General features: G+C 31.9%; 2 protein-coding genes across 2 annotated transcripts; both read left to right on the top strand.

Moving 5' to 3' along the window:
- Positions 1-111: 111 nt before the first annotated feature.
- On the top strand, positions 112-7,893 carry LOC113856456 (ATP-dependent DNA helicase Q-like 5). The gene is given in 20 exon segments (XM_027488274.1): positions 112-511; positions 623-1,260; positions 1,362-1,415; positions 1,604-1,716; positions 1,834-2,055; positions 2,111-2,216; positions 2,489-2,542; positions 2,641-2,715; positions 2,845-2,898; positions 3,353-3,397; positions 3,484-3,578; positions 3,654-3,783; positions 4,811-4,909; positions 5,147-5,202; positions 5,468-5,570; positions 6,452-6,580; positions 6,886-7,055; positions 7,278-7,302; positions 7,406-7,521; positions 7,763-7,893. Coding segments are annotated over 20 exon segments (2,772 nt in total). The 3' UTR covers positions 7,851-7,893.
- A 2,034-nt stretch (positions 7,894-9,927) lies between these two features.
- Positions 9,928-12,194, top strand: LOC113856164 (uncharacterized membrane protein YuiD). Its single transcript, XM_027487874.1, has 5 exons — positions 9,928-10,135; positions 10,435-10,591; positions 11,152-11,202; positions 11,342-11,434; positions 12,099-12,194. The coding sequence occupies exons 1-5, from the start codon at positions 10,038-10,040 to the stop codon at positions 12,168-12,170; spliced, it is 471 nt and encodes a 156-aa protein (XP_027343675.1). The 5' UTR covers positions 9,928-10,037; the 3' UTR covers positions 12,171-12,194.
- Positions 12,195-15,980: the final 3,786 nt, after the last annotated feature.

Here is a 15,980-nt window from a genome sequence, read left to right as displayed (position 1 = left end):
AATCGGAACCCAAATAAAAAAATACAAATTTGGCGGGAAAGCTCGATTGAACAAAGGTAACAGCTAGCTTTTATATGTGTTTTCTTTTACCCTCTCTCGTCGACAACAACAATGGACTCCGATTCGGATTCCGACGGGTCTTACGTCTCTGCAACTCCACCAAGACAATCAACTCCGCCGCCGCCGCCGCCGCCGCCGCCGCCACTACAGCCACCTCTTATAGTTTCCTCTAAATCCAGAATCAGAATCAAACCCTCAAGATCCAAAACACTCCCTTCCAAACCCTCCAAAACTCCATCCAAACCCGACCCGACCCACCAAGACTCTTTCTCCCTTCCCACCATTCTTCCCTTCCAAATTCGGCGACCCTCTGATTGCATTTCTGCGCCGTCAACTTCTCTCTCCATCGAAACCCTCCCCGCCGGCTTCTTCTTCTCCAACTCCGCTCACTTCTCCAAGATTCGAAGACCCCTCGGCAATCTAGAAGTTTATGGAACCGAACCGCTTCTTAGTTCTGCGTCTGATTCAGGCGCCAAGGTTTCCTGCTCGAACATTCGAAGACCTCTCGTCAATTTAGAAGCTTCTGGAACTGTACCGGTTTTCATTTCTGCGTCTGATTCAGGACCCAAGGTTGAGAGTGGCGAAGCTAGGAAACAGGGAAAGAAGCTGTACCCTAATTTGATAGGTGCTAGCGCGCCAATGCCGAATGTGAAGTTGCGAAACAGTGGTGGTGAAGGGAATTATGTGAAGCTGAATTTGAGTGGAAAGAGAAGGAAGTTTGTTAACAAGGGATGGAAGAAAGGTGGAAAATTTGGTCATAAAAGGTACAAGAGAGGTAAGGGGAAATTGGAACGTGAAGGGGAGGATCAAGAGGAGCTGGCTGGTTTGGCTGCAGAAAGTGGACAATTGAAGCAAAGGGGGTGTTGTGGGACAAGACAGATTGATTGCAATGCAGTGGATGAGGCTGTAGCGACAGCGCGTGTTGACCCTTCGGATGAGAACTTGGTGAAGTTGTTGAAATTGATTTATGGATATGATTGTTTTCGAGAAGGGCAGCTGGAGGCAATCAAGATGGTTCTTGCTGGGAAGTCAGGCGTGCTTGTTTTGCCGACCGGTGCAGGGAAGTCGCTGTGTTATCAGTTGCCTGCTGTGGTTTTGCCTGGGATTACATTGGTTGTTAGTCCATTAGTGGCCTTGATGATTGATCAGTTAAGGCAATTGCCTCAAGTGATTAGGGGTGGTCTTCTATCCAGCACTCAGGTGTTGTATATACTTTTTTGCATTCTCCATTATGCTCAATTTGCTTTGTCTGATATATGGAATGTCATCATTTAAATCCCATTTCTGTTCAATTATATTAGACAACTAAAGAAGTCTCTGAGTCGCTCAACCAGCTTCGACAAGGTGCAATAAAGGTATGAGTTTTGATAACCGAATGCAACATTTGCTCAGATTATGTAGCACTCTTGCAGTTTGGATGGCATACCATGGTTGATTATTTACTGGCCATTTTCTTATTACATGTTTGCATGTTGGGATTTGTTTATGGATGATGATAGTACTGTTATCTTAAAGCTAATATTAGAAACCCTAATTCATACAGGTGCTTTATGTTTCGCCAGAGCGGTTCCTGAACGAAGAGTTTCTGTCAACTATTTCTGCTATGCCAGCCATCTCACTTGTTGTTATTGATGAAGCACACTGCATATCTGAATGGTGAGGGGATTCCTATGTTTTTTTTAGTAATATTAATTACAATATTTTCACACTGGAGATCTCACATTTTATGCTTCTTCTTTCTGGTTGATCTTGAGATGTTTAACATTTTTACAGGTCTCACAATTTCCGACCTTCGTTTATGAGACTTAGAGCATCTCTGCTTCATAAAACACTTAATGTTGGTTCAGTTCTTGCAATGACAGCAACTGCTACAACCACAACTTTAGATGCTATCATGTCTGCTCTAGATATTCCTTGCACAAATCTTATTCAGAAGGCACAGTTAAGGGATAATTTTCAGTTGTCAGTGTCTTTGGTCAGAAATAGGCAAGTTAGAGGGTTCTATTACTGCTTCACCCTGTATGCTTACCTCATCTGAACTTGTTGAACTTATATATTAATACTTTGAACGTAATAGAATGAAAGACCTGCTGAGTTTGATTAAGTCTCCTCCTTTTGCGGAAGTTCAAAGCATCATCATATACTGCAAATTTCAGGTGTGTATATGGACATGATGTTCACCTTTCAGAGGATGTTCTATGATTTCTCAAAAGTCATCTGTCTTTATATTGCTATAAATCCTTGCTTCTAGCTCAGTATTTGATGTGTATAATATTGTTTGCAAAGTTATTGAAATCCTTATGACTCAGGTTTAGAATATGTTTAATTATTCAAGTTTGTTAGGAACATCATGTTCTATAGTGGATAACTGGATATATTGTAACTTATCTTTATTGGTGGGAATTAATGACGCTGCTTATTGTTTCAGTCTGAAACTGATCTAATTAGCAGGTATTTGAATGATAGCAATATCATGGCAAAGGTTAGCTCCAAATTTTTCTTTTTGACATTACATGTCTTTCTGTGTAATCCTTGACAAATGAGTGTGAAATCTGATGATTGATGTGAATTATCACCTAGAGTTATCACAGTGGTATCACTGCAAAGGAACGTAGCTATGTACAGGAGTTGTTTAATTCCAACAAGATCAGAGTGGTGAGATAAATTTTATTGTCGATTCACTAGTTTTGTCAAATTTCTGGCATGTGCATTTTTGCATAATAGTCTGCCTGTTTGCTTGCTTTATATTTTGTCAACTTATATCTTATATTCTTTTTTATGAAGGTTGTTGCAACTGTGGCATTTGGCATGGGACTAGATAAAAGAGATGTTGGAGCTGTAAGGCTTATTAACATGTCATGGTTTTCTGCATTACTCGCATGATCTGGTTTCTGACAATAGAAGTTCTATAGGTTTGCTCATGTAGTGGTTCACTGATTGTCACTGTGCTCTTGTTGCATGGTAACCTGCTTTTCCATGTGTCTTATGCTATAAAGCTTTGAACTGTGACTGTATACTGATTCTTCCTTTGAAGATTTTTATTTATGGTTACTTAATGCTCCAAAGTCCGACAAATGGTCTTGGATAATTGAGCCTTTTCTTTCCCCAGTTTCTGTTCATGCTAATATGCTGCTATTTACTTTAGTTAATAATTACAGTTTACAAAATACCGTTATTGAGCATCACTCTGCATACATTTTTCTCTTGTATTTTACACACCGCATATTTGCATCGCAATATAAATGATATTGTATATAACAGTAATTCATACCATTGTGATATGTGTATTTAGGTAATTCATTATAGTTTGCCTGAAAGTCTGGAAGAGTATGTACAGGTATACGATTTTGCCTAAACTTTTGTAGTAGCATAGCAAGATGTTCTATCATATGCTTTGCTTGACAAATGGTATGGATATTTTAGGAGATAGGACGTGCTGGAAGGGATGGGAGGTTGTCATATTGTCACCTATTTTATGACGATGAGACTTATTTCAAACTTCGTAGTCTAACACATAGGTAACAATTTTTTTTTCTTTTCATTTCTGCACACTGTTAAATTGTTCTGTATTTAACACAATTTTTTATCCTCAGCGAAGTAGTAGATGAATATGCAGTAAACAAATTTCTGTGTGAAGTGTTTCCTGCTGACAAAAATTCCTGTGGGAAAATCTGTTCATTAATCAGAGAATCTGCTTCACGCAGGTTTGACATGAAAGAAGAGGTCCTCTACTCAATACTACTGTTCATTTAAATTCATAACTTTGATAACTAAGACGAGTGATTTTCAATTTAAAATTTAGAAAGCTTTCATAACATCCTATTGAGGAATTACTTGTTCTGATATTTTTATGATAAATAAAGGGGGATACAAGTTTTTGATGGCCATCCTTGTAGCTCCAGAGTTGTTGGACATGGTTAATAGAAAATCATTAGGGTGGGATCTGTAGGGTATGCTTGCTTTGTAAAATTGCCATTTTTAGCCAATGATTGTAGGTGATCTCTGTATTTGTATAAAAATGTTTTGTTTTATCTGACTCTTGATCAAGATTAACTTAAAACCTGATAAGGCTAAGGTGGGGTTTCTAAGCAGTAATTAGGGTTTTTTTGGACAATAATAGGAACTGAATTTACTAAGGAATAATAAAGGAAATATTCAGAGAACTGATTACAAGGCTAATCTACTGAAGATATAAACATGTAGAAACAGATGATGAAAGTAATCAAATCAGAGAAGGAACTTCTCTGCCCTCTAGCAAGAGCCACCCAAAACTACCCAATTGATTACCTACCTTCTCATCCCTCTCCCCTTATATCCCCACTCAGCCCATAACTTTACCCAAATGCTTCCCACACTTGCCACTTATGCAAGTTTATTATAACATATGCAAATCTCTCCTTTGCTCTTACCCATATTAGTAATTTTTTCTATTTATGTAAGTGAGGAATGCTAACAACATACTTTTTTAGACACACTATTTACGCACCGCATGTGATTGATCAGTTTGTTAAAAAGTCAAAGTAATTCCAAAAAAATAATCAATTTATAAAGTAAGAGGTTTGACTTTTTTAAAAACTGACCAATTACAACAAATGTGTTCAGCAGGGTATGTTGCAAGCATTTATCTTATCATGTAATATAATATGCTAGAAATGAAACCTGTTCTTTTAAGGAACCTCTAGAAATTATATGTTGCCTATTTTATTCTAGGTCTGCAGTTAAAAAATTTTCCCATATTTTCCTTTACCAGGTGATGCTCACACTCTTGACACGCTTGGAATTGGGTGAGGTTCAGTACTTGCAGTTACTTCCACAGATAAATGCGACTTGCACTTTGAGTTTTCATAAGGTGTGTGCCGGATACACCTTTTCATGTTGAACAAGTAAATTCATTGAATGCTATCTCTCTGAATCTATATATTTAAACTATATCATAAACTATAGATTGTAGGTAAATTTCAAATAAGACATTTCAATGTCATGTTTGTAATTTTAACTGAAATCTAGAAAGAAAGAAAAAGGAAGAAGCGTGGTTTGAATAATAATTTAGGTGCTTATAGTTTTTTTATTTTTGGCACTAATGCAGACTTCTCCACCAGTCCTTGCTCAAAAGGCTTCTGTTATAGCTGTAATTCTAAAAAGGTAATAATAGTTAGCTTATGACATTTCTTGGCCTTCCACTGTTTCAAATCTTTCCGGTTTCCTCTGGATGGTCACTGTTTTATGAGTTATTTTAATATTTTAATGTTGCTTCCTTAAGATGGAGTCTGATTTCAAATTTTCAATTTATATAAAGGGGAGGTATATCTGCTGATGGTACTTGGTTCCTGATTATGATAGAAAAGCAGTTTAATTCTACTTACGTTCATACATCCGTTTAACTGAATTGTTGTTATGTGATTTTCAGGTCCGAAAATAAGCATGGGCAATATGTTTTTGACATTCCAACTGTGGCAAACGACATAGGGGTTACAGCAGTTGAAATAACAAATCAGTTGTACGACCTGAAGGTTTGGATTAATGGATATATATTTTTCTTCAGTTCACATGTGTGCTTAACAAATATGTTTAAGAAGTCCAAGAGGTCTTCTTTCTTCTGAGTAATTAAATTGAAATTCACTACCCCACAGCAACGAAGTATGATAAGAGAAGTCCTATCCAACTTTCTTAAGCTGCATGGTTTACATATCAGAAGATAGTGAAAACACATTCATCCAAGAATTTATGCTTTAAGCAAAGACATCAGATATTACGATTGAAAATTGATATGGGAAACATCTTCGTATAACAATGTCGTTCTTAAAAAATTTCACTAAGATTGAATGCAGTTTAATATTCATGGTAATTGCCGAGTTTTGATTTTGGATAGTAGTCCAAAGGACAAATACTTCCCATACTTGCCCCTGCATTAAACCTCCAATTAGCCTACAGTACTCCTGTTTAAACTGCTGATGAATGTGCTTGAAAGAAAAACATAGTGATTATGCTGGAGTTTTATTCTTATAATATTTCAGCAATAAATACTTACACCATGATTTATGTTTTGAATTTTTTTTATTATTGTAATTATCTTAAACCCTATGCTAGTTTACCTTGTCTTGAAAATCTTTTGCATAATACATGATAGGTCCAGATATTCAATACACTGATGTTTTATCTTTTGTTATCATCTGGAAATAGTGTTTGTGTATCTGTGTACATGCAGAATCAGAAGGGTATTGCATCTGGGGTTTTTCAAAAGTTTAATCTTGCAAGCAATTTGTTTTTAAAACTAAAATATTTTTATTTTGATTCTAATCTGGGATCTCTGACCATATGTGTGGTATTGGAAGCAATATAGCCATATTCTGGTGCGTACGATCTGACCTCGCTCTTCATGAAATATTCTCAGTTGATGGGAGAAATAACTTATGAAATGAAGGACTTGGCCTACTGTTATAGGATTGTTGAAGTCCCAACAGACTTATTATGTCTATCAGCAGATATTATCCGATGGTTATCAGAAGTTGAAAATTGTAAGGTATGTAAATTCTGATAAACTTGTGGGATATTTATTCATTATGGTATTTTTGAAAAATATATTCATTTTGGACGTGGTCCTCTGCACAATTTCTTTCCCTTTTGGGATTAAAGATTGAAATGTAATGTTCTTATGATATTGTCCTATATTCTTCTCAACAATCAGAAGTCCTGAACCATGAATAAGTGCTGGTTGGATAATTCATTTTAGATGATATGTCTGCATTCTTTGTGTTTGTAGAGTCAAATTTCTTGTTCAAGTTATCACTGATTGATTATTTTCTTTTGGTTCTACTTTTTGAGTAGGTAAGAAAACTGGATGTAATGTTTAATGCTGCATACTTCGCAGTAAACCTATGTGATAAGATGCAAGGTTGTAGTAGTGCTGATCACACACCATGCTTGCAAAAGAAAATAATGGATTACTTTGCTGGAGTCGATAATACTGATTTCTGCAAGAAAATTGGTCAAAGCAGGTACTTTATAATTGTTGTCACCTAAGTTCTGTAGAACACAAATTTAACCACTGACTTCTAATATGGCTTTAAGCTTGATGAACTTGAATTCTATTCGGAGTTGAAACATCAGATATAAAATTCTTTTGCAAGTAACAACCTATTATTTGATGATCAGGATATACCTGTGCTATATGCTACATTATTATCTCGTACTAAAATTTGTTGTATTTACATGTGCAGCCCTTTCCTGCGGGCAGATATAAAGGTAAGTTGTCACATGGGCATTATGGTAATCTTAAATAAACTCAACGCACATCATGTTTGGAAGAGAAAATTTGAAAACCACATTTTCCTTTGGGGATCACCAGGTCTTTCTACAGAGCAATTCACAGGCTCGATTTACACCAAGAGCCATTGCGAGGATAATGCATGGAATTGCAAGCCCAGCCTATCCTTCAACAGCTTGGAGTAGAACTCATTTCTGGTACATAGGAAATTAATTGGCAAACATTAGTCATGATTTGCTATTTCCAAACTTTTAGCTTTCTGGGAAACAAAGAAGAGGAAAATATAGGGGGCAGTAGTTTCCATTCCTTTCATTTTTCCCCTCCTATTTTTGTTTTCCAAACAAAGATTTAATAGTTATTGAATCTTTTCTGTGTGCACATTTTACAACATTGATTAGAGCAAGGTGCTAAAACTGAACTTCTAATTGTGGATTGCAGGGGAAGGTATACGAATATAGACTTTAAGGTGGTGATGGAAGCAGCAAAGGGGGAACTTAAGAATATTGTTGAAAAAGATATGCTCTAGCCATTTACGATTGATTTTACCAGCTGACAGATTTGGATTGGGGGTCCCTAGCCTTCAAAAGAATCCAAAATCTGCATTGATCCAAGAGGGAAAAAACTAAAAAGCTCAATTTTTGTGATCCATCAAGTCGTTGGACTTGAATTAGGAAGTTCTGTGCCATGTTGTTGTTGTCGTAATTGTGAGGACTGCACATGTCTGTCATCTCAGTTTGAGACAGAAGCGAAAGGAAAATTGAAATCCTGCCTCTTTCTGCTATTATTTATTTGCATTTTCCAATTGTCCGTTGGGATAGTATGGTGGGAGGAATCAGGGATTTACAATCCTTATCTGTCTGATATTTTTGTTGTTATAACCTTGTCCTTGAGAGTGATCCTTTGGATCAAAAGGAAAAAGACTGATTAATAATTATTCTATTTTCCTTATCCTTTCTTGAATAGCACCCAATAATGAATGATGGCGTTATTACTTGCTTACTCTCAAATATCTAGTGAATGAAGATTTTTGGCATAGAAGTTGAAAATAACATTACAAAAATGAAGACAAAAGGAATGCTTAAAAGAAATATATTGCTACTATCCTTGTCATAACATCTACTTTATACTTCAATTTTCTAAGTTGTTACTCTTTGGTCATGAGTATGTATTTATTCATTTAGTTTTGAACAAAATAACAATAAAATTATCTATTTTTTTTTCACTATATTATATTTCACTTAAATCGTTAATTTTGTTAAATTTAGTCAAAAAATTGAGTTTAAGCATCTAAAAATAATAAAATTTTGTTAAAAATATTTATTATATTAAAGATACAAAAATAAAATTAAATATTTTCAAATATTTTTAGTTATTTAAATTTCATTATAAGGGTTGAGATTAATATTTTTAAAACTGTTTATTTTATTTAATGAAATGTATTTCTTTTTCAGTTTTCATTCTTAAATTTGTTTGTACACCATAATCCCATGAGAAAAAACCAAGTATTTCACTTTTAATGGCAGGAAGAAAAACTTATTAAGGAGTAGTGAAAAATAGTAAGAGAGCTTATCCAAATTCTGAATGTTACTTAGTTTCATAAAGAAAATTGTTAAGATGTTTGCGTACATATAATTTGAATTGAAGACTTTATTTAATTAGAATCAAGGATATATCACTTTCATTAATAATATAAAAGAATTTTTTTTTCCAGCATACAAGAAATATCTTAACATACATTATCTAATAATTATACATTACTTTAATTATTTATTACACACTGTATAAAAATTAAATTTCAATGAATGAGTTCTTAATTTTACATATTTTTAAAACATATATTATATGTATTCTGATGTATATCAATAAAATATTTAGAAAATTTTAATATTTATCCCTGTAAAAAAAATTAATTAAACAAAAAATTTAAAATAAAAGTATTCGTTAAAATTATCCAATGTTGCACAGTTGCTTGACAAATTGTATGTTCCCCCTTTTAATTATATTTAAGTTGTCTCTTGTAAATAATAGAAAGACGTTCATTACCAAAATCAATTTGTAAAACCTTTACAAAAAGTCATTCCCATTGAATCACACTGTTGTCATTATTCTAAATGACCAAAAAAATGACCAAATTTTTTTGTTAATATTACGTACTCACTGTTTTCTAACATAAAATAACAGTATTTTGTATTTAGACAAAATTATTTGAGTTAATTATATTTATAATATGATAAATTTGATTATCTTATTAGATATTTTTATATAAATAAAAAATTTAAAACTCAAGACCTTATTTTTAAAAAATTAAGTATATAAATAAAAAATTTATTTGAGTTTATAAAAATAACTTATGGTCACTTAAATTTTTTAATTTATTTTAATAAATATTTTAGGGTATCTTGTTAAAATAAAACGTGCTTTAACAAATTTTATGTTAAACTTTCTAACATAAATAAACTCTTATACAATTAAAAAAATTAGAGAAATACTTTAATTATTTAACGAATGCACCGTAAACATGCAAAGTAAATTCAGTTGAGAAAGCTAAGGTATGACCGTTAGTTAGCATTTGGAAGAAGAAAGAAGCAACCGAACCAAACAGAGAGAAGTCATCATTTCTTCTCAAATGAAATCTCTCTTTTGTTTCTTCTAAGGCTAAGCCTTCTGTTCCCAAATCCTTTGGCTTCACATAAATTAAGCTGAGATTTCAGCCATGCACTCTCCAATCTCATCAATCTTTTCCAACTACCCTCTCATTTCTGCCATCCTTGCTTTTGCCCTTTCTCAATCTATCAAGTTCTTCACCACCTGGTTGGTATTCCCTTTTCTTTGCTTCCTTTCTTTTTCCTTAACACTCAAATCCAATTTGATCTTCTTGTTTTGGTCCTAAGATTTTGTAGTAGCTTGATTCAATTTGACACATATTTGATATCCTTGGACAAGTGAAGTTTTTAAATTAAAATGAAAATAATAATAAAGTCAATTCAATAACTATATACTTAACTAAGGGTATGTTTGGAGGGGAATAGTTATTTTTTCATTTTTAAAATTTGAGAATTGTAAAATACTTTGAAACATAAATAAGAGTCTTATTTTTTTTAGATATGCAGGTTTAAGGAAAGAAGATGGGATCTCAAACAATTAGTTGGGTCTGGTGGAATGCCATCATCTCATTCAGCAACTGTCACTGCTCTTGCAGCTGCCATTGGGTTCCAAGAAGGCTTAGGAGCACCTCTTTTTGCTATTGCCTTGGTTTTGGCTTGTGTTGTATGACTTCTCTCTATACTTATTCAAATAAATCAGTAATATGTAAAGACCTCTTAAAGGACTTGATGTTTTATTTACTAATTATAATGATGTGTGATGTGATATGAGGAATATTCAATCTATTCTTGCAACATATCTGCACCTGCCACAACAGACTTGTATGTTCTATGTTAGTTATGAATGCTAGCAAGACACTCTTTTAAGCAGTCTATTTAACTCACTTCCTGCAATTAGTTAGGTTTTTAAAAGATTAAAGTAATTTAAAAAAAAAAATCAATTGACAAGGTAAGTGCTTTGATTTTTTAGAGAATATATCAATTACCAAGAGTGGGTTCAAGAACGTGTTGCTGACATTTCTCCATTTACTGTTACGAAAGCATTTGGTGGTAACAGTTTATTTAGAGAAAAATAAATTTTTAAGTTCTTCCAAGAAACAGTAAAAAAACAAATTGAACTTCAAAATAAGGTAATCTAAAAACACACTCTGATATATAATCAGAAACTAATGTAATGCTGGTTCATATGGTTGTGTAAATTTCTAACAAAGAGATTGCTGGCAGGTAATGTATGATGCTACTGGTGTAAGATTGCAAGCAGGACGCCAAGCAGAGGTTTGATGCCCCTCTATGCAATATTCTCTCTTGTGTACGTCTCTCATGACAGACATGAGAGATAAAATGGCAGGCTTTGCTCTTTTGTTTTGGTTGTTTTCAATGGATTTTATTAAATTTGAGTGAATGGATTTTCCAGGTTTTAAACCAAATTGTATATGAACTTCCAGCTGAGCATCCTCTGGCTGAAAGCAGGCCGCTTCGCGAACTTCTTGGGCATACACCCTCTCAGGTTATCATTTTTCATTTCATTGTTTTATGTGACTATTTGATGGATCTAAGTTTAACCAATGGAATTCAGTGCACCATAATGACAGCACTTTAAAATGCTAAAGGTTGAGGTTTTCAAGGAGTTATATTCATTATTTCAACTCATTCAGGCTATCTTACTCATTATCTTATTATGTAATGTAGATTACCAAGTGAATGATGAACCTTTGGTTAGAGAAATAGTGTGCCAAATGACAGGTTATAGAATTGCTGATTATTTTCATTCTAACTCAGAATGTACTCCAATTTATGATTAGCTTATCTACATTGACATTACTAGATTTGGTAAAACTGCTCCACACTATTTTTTTTCTCATTTTATGTATTATTTCCAGTTCCTCCTATATCTGTTTGTGGCTTCTTCTCTTTTACCTCTCAGGGCATGTTAAAGTGGACAGATTTAAGTCCTTAAAAAATAAAAACCGGGATAAGTAGGTTCTTAACAGTAAGATATCCCGTACTTAAGTATCTAACATTACTAAACCTTCGTTTAGTCCTTCACTTTATAAAAAAAAAACATTAATTTAAGTTCCTTTTCACTTTATTTTTCATTTCACTTTAAATAAATTACAATTTCAATCTCAGTGATTAAAGTAGAAATTTACTCATTCTTGTTTATACTGCAGGTCATTGCCGGTGGGTTACTTGGAGTCTTAACAGCAGCAATTGGGCTTCTGAGAACCTTGATTAGTAGTTAGACTTGATGCCTTTCTTGACATTCCTACTTGGGGCTATTTCAATTCATACCATCATAGTACAAGAATTGAAGACATCAGTTTGTGGTCCCAAATCTTCACTTAACCTTCTACAGTAGAAATCAAAAATTAAATACTATAGACTAACAGTATTTGATGTAATGGAAGCATCTATCTTATAGAATCATTTATTTGCTTGAGTACTTTGCCTCCTAGCTTGTTCTGTTTTGTCAATTTCAAAGGAATTCCATGGGGTTGATTGCACTCATGTTTGCTCTATTAAAAATAATTTGCAAATAATTTTAAAATTTTAATTTTTAAAATATATTAAATATACTTTTAAGAATTAAATTCCGGGAAAAAAAGTGATACAACTAACAAAAATGAGTGGTGTGAAAAATAATTTTCATATAAGATTGGAAAACTATTGATCCTACTTAACCTACACAGATAATTAGTTATTTGAGTTGACACAATTTTTTTTATTATATCTACTTATGTGATTAATTTAAAGTTCTTTTATAATATTAATTTTAAATTATTTGTATATGACAAATAACATTTTAATCTTTTGAACTTTTTTTTTCATTTTATTTCTTTAAATTTTAAAATTCTATTAAATTTATTGGTTCTATTACTATGGTCTAGCTTTAACTTTATTACCGTCGGTAATAGGTTCTTTTTGTCTATGTTATTATTTTACTCCTTAAATTTTTAATTATCAAGACAAATGTTCTTTTTCCCTGTGTTTTTTATTTTTTATTTTTTTTTCCTTTCTAATTGTGAACATCGTTTTCAGTATTGATTGGTGGGTTTGATTGCAATTGGCTAGGGTTTGCCAAACCTTAGGTTCGCACAAGAGCTTGGTGGGTGCTGGCTATGGTACTGTGGTGCTATAAGTGATTGTGGCTTAGGGAATAAGATAGAATTAAAAAAATAACATAATATAAAAGTTAAAAAAGTATAATATGATAAAAAATAATAATAAGTTAGATATATTTTATTGTTTTATTCATTTTTAACTCAAATTTTCTTGTAAAATAAATTTTATCTGATAGATGGGTTATTGTGATTGCAAATTCAGCCTCAAAATGGGTTAAGTCATCTGAAACGCATCAGAGTACACTTGCCATTCAATTATTTTCTCTTGCAATAATTCCACTTCATAAATTTCACAACTACCATACTTCGTCTGAAACGCATGTGCTCAAAACAAACGACGAGACATTACCCAGGTTAGAGATATTTATGTGAAGGACACCATTCTTAGTAGTATTTTCTTAGAATTTTTATCCAATCTATGTTTTTTTTTTATAAAAATTCCAATATTTCTTCTGATTTATTTATGAAATAATAAATAATTTATTTATAAGACCAATAAAAAATATGTTATAAATTATATACTTGTATTAATAAATAATCAAAATAATGATTTATGTATTATATTAATGAATTTATCCAAATGTGAATGTTTTGTTAACATTAATTTTATTATAAATAAGTAAAATTAACAAGTAATGCCTCTGAAATATTTTTATTTATAATTAAAACAAATAAAAAAGAAATAGTATTTCTTATACATATAAATTATTATAAGACTACGAAAATGACTATAGCATAAACCATGTACTTTACTGTTTTGGCCAACATTTTGGCACTTCTATAGACAAATCACATCATCATATTTTCTTACTGGCGACCGTCTAGTTGGTATGTTTCTAAAGGTAAAATTACTGTTTTTTTAATTAATGTAAAATTTGATTTTATTTTTACTTTATTTTTATTAAAAATGTTAATTATATTAAAATTTATTATCTTTGTCTATCACATATATTATTTATTTTTTCTTTAAATTTTTTTTCTTCATCTCTTTTTCTTTCCTTTATTTTTCTGTTATTATTTCTTCTTTTTTTCTCTTGCCACTTCCATACCAGATCTTTGATGTTATTTGCCACAACTCCTCTGAAAGCTTTTGAATTTTGTTTCTAATTTGTATTCTAACAATGTTTAGTCTTTTGCGCACTTAACCACGTTTTAGTTAAAACTTTATTACCCAACATTCAATACCATTAAACAATGTCCCCTTGAGCTTGAAAGGCACATTGCATACAACTTGATCGATTTTTTTATTAAATTTTGTCACTCCACTTAAACATTACATTCACATTTTCATTAGTCTATTTATAACTTTGTTGATAAATGTACTGTGCAATTTGTGATAGGACATGCTTCCCAATTTTACCTTCTACAGCGTATGTATCATTAAACTTACATTTCATATATTATATTTAACTTTTATTTAATAAAAAACACTGCAATTCCAAAGCTTATATTCATATTTAATTTTAGCATTTATTCTCTGATATAAACAGCATGAACAATACAATAGGTCTTTTTCAAAACAATAAATTCTGTTTGTATTTTATTTCGTTCACTGTTTCTTTAATAAACTCATGCAAAAAAATATATACCACTTTCACAATCAAAGTCTTGAATAAAACAAATTTTATCTTCTAAAAAGTAGGTCAGTGTCACAATCTTCATTTAATTTTCTTTTTCTCAAACTTTCTTTGCTTGATTCATTGGTTCACTCGTTTACATAAAATACAATTCTCTGAGCTTATTTAGCTCCTCTTTGTAATATCTTTTTTAAAGACTTTTGTTAGTATTTAATGTAAACTATTATAAAATTTATTAAAATATCTGTAAGAGATACGTAGTAAAAGAGAAAAATTATGAATCTGTTTTTATTATATATAAAAGAGAATATTGTAGATAGTATTTATATAAGAGTATGATTAAATAATTTTAACTATTCTGAAATTAATCTTAACAGAATTTATAATAAACTATCTAAAATAGATGTATCTTTATTAATATTTATTATTTTTTATACTCATTTTTCATAAAATAATTTAAATTTTCATTTCTAAAATTGCATAGTTGGATATAAAAAAGCCTCCCAAATTGTCCTGCTTGTTTTCAAACTTGATGATCTGATTAGTAACCTTAATTTGTCATGCTAATTTGAAAGAAATGTACATTAAATCTTTGAGGGGTGAATGGAACAAACACAAAACACAGGTAAATAAACAGAGGCAGCTTTTTTCCTCTTCTCACAGAAGAAATTTCCTTGTTTGTATGCCACTTCTGTCAGTTGGTACTCAGCAGATTGCAGATGTCAAGGTGGGTGATGGTCCCATGCAATTCCAACTCTTCACATTGCACCATGCATGAATGCATGCATCCATCCATGCATCGCCATGACATACATTAATTCGTGGTCAAGATGGGACCCAATGAACGCAATCAAATTTATGAGACTGTCCGTATCATCGGAACCATAGCATAGAGCAGCTCTCATGGCATGGCCACGTGAATAACTCAGAAACCTCCATTATCATACCTTAGTTCAGGAGTATCGCAGATCCTCTATGTTCTTCTTAATATCCCACCGTCCACGTGTCATCTCTCCATTCTACATTATCTATATATCAAGTAGCCGTTAAAAGTACAACCATTGTTTTAACCCTCTTTCTCTTGGAAACAGTGCACTTTTTTATAGAAAAATATAATATTAACTAATTTTTAAAATTATAATTAAATAACTAGTATTTTTTATAATTTTACTATAATGGAAATTTTTATGATCAAATATAAAATTAATTTATATATACTAAAAATATATAAATTAACTAATTACAAATTATCATAACAAAAATTAATAATTTTTATAATAATTAATATAAAATTACCGACAGCGTTTGTGTAAATATTACTTCCCCAGTAGACATGTATGGGCACTTAAACCGA

Source organism: Abrus precatorius, unplaced genomic scaffold (assembly GCF_003935025.1).
Source record: "Abrus precatorius isolate BTA unplaced genomic scaffold, Abrus_2018 Scaffold11, whole genome shotgun sequence".
Classification (NCBI taxonomy): Eukaryota; Viridiplantae; Streptophyta; class Magnoliopsida; order Fabales; family Fabaceae; genus Abrus; species Abrus precatorius.
The sequence above is the reverse complement of the archived record's forward strand: the minus strand, read 5'-3'. Positions and strand labels throughout refer to the sequence as shown.

Bases quoted from the DNA above. Each gene is read 5' to 3' on its own strand.
- LOC113856164 (XM_027487874.1), top strand. From the start codon at position 10,038: ATGCACTCTCCAATCTCATCAATCTTTTCCAACTACCCTCTCATTTCT. The intron at 11,203-11,341 runs GTTTGATGCCCC...TGGATTTTCCAG, and splicing joins AAGCAGGACGCCAAGCAGAG to GTTTTAAACCAAATTGTATA. The intron at 11,435-12,098 runs GTTATCATTTTT...TTTATACTGCAG, and splicing joins TTGGGCATACACCCTCTCAG to GTCATTGCCGGTGGGTTACT.